Below are 6,575 nucleotides of genomic sequence, written 5' to 3'. Positions count from 1 at the left end.
TAATGTAGTTGTTTATCATGAATTCCGCTATCAAACACGATTTTTAAACAATGAAGTTGATATAACGTAGATTGATGACTTCAGCTGAAGCATATACCATCGATGAACAACCTTGTAGCTCACGGTAAGTCTGTCTTTAAAGGTTTACAAGTTATCGTTGAAAATCAATTCGTCAATGGGATAAATGAGTGGGATTTTTACTTCCGGAACCAGACTGTTGCGCTCTATTCGACCGCCGCGTTATGCATCGCATTGCTAACCTTGTAGGCTCGTTGTGGTAGAAGGGCTCCGGAAGTGATGATGTTTGTCCTCCTGAATCAGCTGATCAGGAAACTGGCTGTATGTTGCAAACACGAGACATGTTGATCACAAGCAGCTAAAATCACATTTAGCAATGGTCAATACAAAAAGCGGAAGTTTAGAAAGATTAATATGACAAACAGCTCTCTCTAAAACGGATTAATTTTTGTTATTATTGTTTTGTTATTGCAGTAGGCAGGATTGAGTAGCTGCACCTGTGGAGACCTGGTAGGTAACGATGGTTTTATCATTTTTTTTATTTGTTATTTTTTGCACATATCGACAAACGACAGTAGTGTGGCTAGAATTATTATGGAGAAATGTTTTCCTTTCTGTACTATTTAAAGTGATCTTATAATCAATTATGATTCACAGAATAGGACTCATGGGACGACACCTCTCAATTTCTCACTTCTTGGCATGACTTTCCTGATTCGTGATGTTTTGCAATTTAACGATCGCTGTCCTTGTTTCTACGCTGCATAAAGCTTCTTTTTTATATATACATTTTTATAGTTAGTTATAAGTGAAAAGTGTAGAAAAATAATATTGTGCTGCATGCCTTCTGTATTTTGCGACTGAGATGAAAGTTTATGTACTTGTTGTTGTTGTTGTTGTTGTTGTTGAAATTTGTAATTTGGGCAGTCGACCTTTACGCATGCAACTTATTTCTGCTGAATATCTTATCTGTCCTGTCTGCCAAGACTGATAAAGCCTCTCTGTTGTGCTTTAAAGTCAATGACTTTCATAAACACTTCATTTCTTTTATAATTGCTCCCTCTGGCACTGAAATTAAATCTGAATACTTTAATAATTATCCTCACATTTCTTCATAAAGCCGACATTGTGACTTGTTTAGGGAGTTTTTAAGGACATGTGCATTAAAAAAAAAAAAAAAAATCTGATAATGTCCAGATTGTTTGATATATATAACAACATTTTCTCACAATATTATACACATTATCCCACTTTTCTATAAGTAATTTCTTTGACAGAGTAGCCTTTTTGTAATTCTCTGAAAGCTGTCCTTTTATCCCCCCCCCGCTGGCGTGTTTAACTTGATATAAATGTCTGACTGTGTATGATTGCATTAATGTGCTGAAACAGCCCCAGGTCTCCGTGCACTACAGCCCCTTTAATGCTTAAATGCTTCTGTTTCTTTTCTGTCTTGTGAAGCAACAGCATGGATCCCTTGGGAGCTCGTTCCCAGTTTGTGGATGTCCAGAGCCTCCCCACGTGGGACCTGCCTCAGGGAGACCAAGATGAGGAAGATGAGGAGAACCACTTTAGAGAGGAGGATAGCCTGGCCAACGAGCTCAACTCTTTATCATCCCCTTTCCCCTTCAGACCAGACATCAACAGCAAGATTGTACTCTTGTGAGTTTTAACTTCTAACAATTTAGTCCTAAGTACTTTTCTGTTTCTCTGGTATTTGTTCATGCATCCGTTTCTTTGCACCAGGCCTGATGATCTCCACTTTTTTCAGTCTTACCCTCATGCGCATAAATCCTCTTTATAGTGCAGCCACATGTGACTGTCTGGGAGGTCGTTCTGACTGATAGAGAGTGTTGGGGCAGGATTAAACTTTTTTTACCCACTCTGAATTCATATTCATTTTCAAAAAAGAGGAAATTCACATCAAAGCAACTTCTCTGTGAAGTCATTCATAGAGAATTCAGAAAGCTTGCCCATATCTTGGAATGAAAATTAAATTAGGAATAGAATTTAAAATGGCATGTACAGGTTTTTTGAGTGCACAGAAGTTTTATCCCATCAATCTCAGAAGTGTCACTCTAGTCTGATACACTGAAACAGATGAAATTTCAAATGTTTCTTTTTTTTTAATGGTTTGCGTGTTCTTTCTTTTTTTTAATCATCAAATTTTGCAGCTTTTGTGACAGTTATATTAACACTTAATACTAATAATTTTATACACTACACGATTATGACAGAAATAATAATTGTTGGTTTCATATTGTAATCACAATTATTAATTTAGATGAATAGAATTTACATTTAGTATTAAAAGGAATAGTTCATATAAAATGAAAATTCTCTCATCATTTACTCACCCTTATGCCATCCCAGATGTGCATGACTTACTTTCTTCTGCAGAACACAAATTATGATTTTTAGTAGAATATCTCCACTCTGTAGGTCCATATAATGCAAGTTAATGGGAACAAAACATTTTGAAGCTCCAAAAGCACATAAAGGCAACATAAGTTGTCCATAAGACTCCAGTGGTTTAATCCGTGTCTGCAGAAGTGATATGATAGGTTACTAACAGATAAAATCAGATAAATATTTAAGTACTTTTTTACTATCAATCTCCACTTTCACATTTTTCTTTTGTTTTTGCCAACTCTTCAATGTATATTGCCACCTACTGGGCAGGGAGGAGAATTTCTAGTGCTTTTTGGAGCTTAAAATGTTTTGGGACCCATTTGCATTGTGAGGACCAACAGAGCTGAAATATTCTTCTAAAAATCTTTTTTTGAGTTCAGCAGAAGAAAGAAAGTCATACATATCTGGGATGGCTTGAGGGTGAGTAAATTATGAGAGAAATTTCATTTTTGGGTGAACTATCCCTTTAAGCTAATCTGATTATATGTATACTGATCTAAACTCAATTCAAGACATTTTACCATGTTTAAATCCAGTCCAAAAAATTCTGTTGCTTCTCAACATAATCAACACAGAATTTGCAAAAGAAAAAAAAAAAAAGTCAGATTCTGTCTGGGCCTTGGCTAATCTAAACACTAAAATTCACTCAGACAACAAGCATGCCTCTGATTGGTTGCAATGCTCAATGTTGCAAAAAAACAAAACAAAAAAACCCCATTGTAAATAGAAAAATTATATACGACTGGAGTACATCTAAAGGGAAGTCTGAAATTGACACATTTCACAATTATAAAAGAGCTTTTCAGGTTGTAGTCAAAAACCCAGACGAGAATTAGCATTTTCGAGCCATGGGTTTCCTCTGGAGTATCCTATGGGTTTTTATAATGACAGCTTTGGATTTATAGGTAAAATAAGGTCTGTGCAAACCATAACTTGAACATACTTGAACGCTTTGTTCCACAACATAAATCACATACATTAATTTTGAAGCCACCGTGTTTTAAAAAAAAAGTATGTTGCTAAATAAGGACTACGGCGGTTTTCCGTTTGGTCTGGACTCTGGCATGTTCGCTCACATGCTTATGGTAGTTCTAGATCTTATATAGCAACTTGTTTGCAACATACTTTTTAAAAAAGCACAGCGGCTTCAAAATTAATGTTTGAGGTATGACTGTAATTTATGTTGTAGAGCAAAACGTCCAAGTATCTTCAAGTATGTTTACCACAGAATTTAATTTACTCATAAATCCAAAACTGCCATTATGAAAAAACATTGGAAATTCACAAGGGAACCCATGGTACAAATTGACATCACAGCTCTATTGCAGTTTTGATTATTTTTTCAATTAATTGTGCTACACTGTTATAAACATTATAACAAAATAACATTCATTTCTACACCATATTTGTTCTTACAGCACATTCATACCTTATACTAGGTGTTCTGTAACTGATATGATGGCATGTACTATTCTCTCATTTTACAGTAATGGAGATGTGGCACTTTTAAACTGCACTGCGATCGTCAATACAAGTAACGAGACACTAACTGAAAAGAACCCTGTATCAGACAGCATTCACAGATATGCTGGGCCTGAGCTGAGGGATGAACTACTCAAACTGAAAGGTAGGGGGTGCTACTTTGACAGCAGATAGAGAACTGTAACTGGGATCTTAAACTTGAATTGTATTAATATTAGCATTATTAAATGGCTGTTTCCTGTTTGGTTTGGAATATTGGAACAGATGTTATCAGCTTTTTGTTTGGAGTAGGAGTGTAAAGAATATGGGTGTGTGTATATTATTCCAGGATGTCGGACGGGTGAGGCAAAAACGACAGAGGGCTTTAACTTGGCTGCACGCTTCATCATTCATACGGTTGGGCCCAAATATAAAGCCAAGTACAGGACAGCTGCAGAGAGCTCTCTATACAGCTGTTACAGAAACATCATGCAGCTGGTCAAGTAAGTTGGACCATTGCACCAAGTAATTGGGAGATTGTTGCACCATTGATCTCACATTATTCTGACTGGTTATCCTGAAATAGTTATAATATTAAATATAGTTAGTTTTCTAATTAGTCTGTCACTAATATCATATATTAAAGCAGTTCAAATATAGCATGATGCACAGTGTTGACGAGGCGGTTGGCAACTAAACTCACCATCATTATCTGGACAAGTGTCGCAGCAAACTCGGACTGTGGCTGTGTACGAAACTGCTTTTCTGCCCAGTCAGACAGTGTGTCAGTGACTTAACAGGCAGTATTTTGAGTATGAAGGTACCTGCTAAGGTATGTGGTTTCTGATAACATCATGTCTAATGATCTAAAACGAATGCAGGTGAGGTTTAGAGATAACAAAGCAAATGTTTGGTGAGTCAGAAGTTGGGGGAAACTTCTTTATAAATTCTTTATAAATAATTTACTCTTATTCTTTCCACCAACTGCTTAAATGCACGCACTTATGGGATATTAGAAGCAGCAAAAGATATACTTCTGACTTCAAAAATTGACCAAATGAAGGCATCTTAAAAAAATGTATTTGATCATGCCTTAATGACTTCCTGCCTCTGAATACTGCCTGCACAGGCAGCGTTTTGCATCTTTGTACACAGCTTATGTTTCCAATCAGTCAGTTGAGGCATGAGAGAAACAATGAAAACCTCCATGCGCAATACCTGATGATTATCAGTTATGTTGTGTGTAAATAAGCAACCTCACGTGCACTACTCTTTGACCTTGTGCATTGTTGTTGGTAACGGTGGTGCAGGCTAGGTTTAAACTGGTAGAAAAAGAAGTGATTAAAGATTCTGACTTTAAATCCATGCATTTGCCTTTTTAGTGCATGCTAACTCTTGACAGAAGATAAATGCCAAATGTATTTGTTATTTGGGTATAACAGGGTGTGTGTTAAATCATACTTTAATACTATATATTTTAATGTGTGTATTGGTTGTGTCTCTTTTCTCAGGGAACATGCAATGGTGTCTGTGGGTTTGTGTGTGGTCAGCACAGTCAGAAGAGCATATCCACTGGAGGACGCAACACATATAGCATTAAGTAATTTATTTTTTACTAATCCTCTTATCACGTAGATCTGCCCTTTTTTAGCGAATTTCAAAGGATACCAGTATATTTAATCTCACGTCGTCAGAATGTATTTTCCCCACATTTATCTTTTCAGGGACTGTACGTAGATTTCTGGAGAACCATGGTGAGACCATTGAGACCGTAGTGTTTGCCGTTTCGGATGTCGAGGAGGTGTGAGCCGTTTCGTTTTCACTGTTACACAACAGCCTCCATCCTTTAACCCTTTACTGTGTGCTTTCATTCTCTTATGAAATTCCCCTTATTTTACTTCAGACTCAAATTTGTTGTGTCTTTTTAAAGTCAGTCTGAGATACTTAAACATCATTATACAGTATGCATTAGTGTATTGTATGATGATTGTATGACTTATATTCTTTCTAATGAAAATCCTTTTTTTTTTTTCATGAATTAAATAAAAAAGACTAATCTTTCCCAGTTAGTTTGTGTGTACATGCATGATTAATTGTCATTGGATGGTGCATTAATTGTAATTATTGATTCTGTTTTCCAGCCTGTATACAGGAAGTTAATGCTGTTATATTACCCACGCTCAAAGAAAGAAGAGAAGGTCAGTCTGCCTTTCCTCCCTGCAGACATTGGCAATAGTGAGGGGGAGCCTGTGGTCCCAGAAAGACAAATCCGCATTGCTGAAAAGCCAGGAAATCTGGAGGGTGAGCTCAGCAACACAGCAAGAAACTACTGTTGTTATATCTTACATCTTTTCAGAGCTTTCAGGTGGATGTATTTCTTCACATTACCAATCAACCAATAGGAGTAAATGTTTGCCAGAACTTGATCTTGAACGCCTCACACAATACATAGGAACAATACATTAACCAAAAATCAGTTCAACTGTTTTTATTTCTGCAGATAATATGAAGTAAATGCTTCATAAGCATATTTATCAACACAGTCTTTTGCAATATTGGCTTTAATGAAACAATACAAAGTAATTGGGCAAACTACTCACATTGTTTGAAAAAAGACGTCTGTTGGACTTGATGTGTTACATGCAATGACAGGCACACAAACAGCTCTGTTCAGGAATCACTTTCGA

General features: G+C 36.4%; 1 protein-coding gene across 4 annotated transcripts in view; it reads left to right on the top strand.

Moving 5' to 3' along the window:
- Window positions 1-327: 327 nt before the first annotated feature.
- LOC127447873 (ganglioside-induced differentiation-associated protein 2-like) overlaps window positions 328-6,575 on the top strand; it is a 30,027-nt gene continuing 23,779 nt past the window's right edge. For 3 of the 4 annotated variants that reach the window (XM_051710031.1, XM_051710033.1, XM_051710034.1), the window contains exons 1-7: window positions 328-528; window positions 1,477-1,677; window positions 3,915-4,054; window positions 4,238-4,391; window positions 5,400-5,488; window positions 5,613-5,689; window positions 6,030-6,189. In XM_051710031.1, the coding sequence (XP_051565991.1) occupies window positions 1,484-1,677; window positions 3,915-4,054; window positions 4,238-4,391; window positions 5,400-5,488; window positions 5,613-5,689; window positions 6,030-6,189 (814 nt within the window). In that variant the 5' untranslated portion in view covers window positions 328-528; window positions 1,477-1,483. Of the gene's footprint in view, window positions 533-1,476; window positions 1,678-3,914; window positions 4,055-4,237; window positions 4,392-5,399; window positions 5,489-5,612; window positions 5,690-6,029; window positions 6,190-6,575 lie in introns of all 4 variants that reach the window. The other variant, XM_051710032.1, reaches the window with a different exon arrangement.

The sequence above is a fragment of the Myxocyprinus asiaticus genome, chromosome 11, assembly GCF_019703515.2.
Source record: "Myxocyprinus asiaticus isolate MX2 ecotype Aquarium Trade chromosome 11, UBuf_Myxa_2, whole genome shotgun sequence".
Taxonomy (NCBI): domain Eukaryota; kingdom Metazoa; phylum Chordata; class Actinopteri; order Cypriniformes; family Catostomidae; genus Myxocyprinus; species Myxocyprinus asiaticus.
The sequence above is the reverse complement of the archived record's forward strand: the minus strand, read 5'-3'. Positions and strand labels throughout refer to the sequence as shown.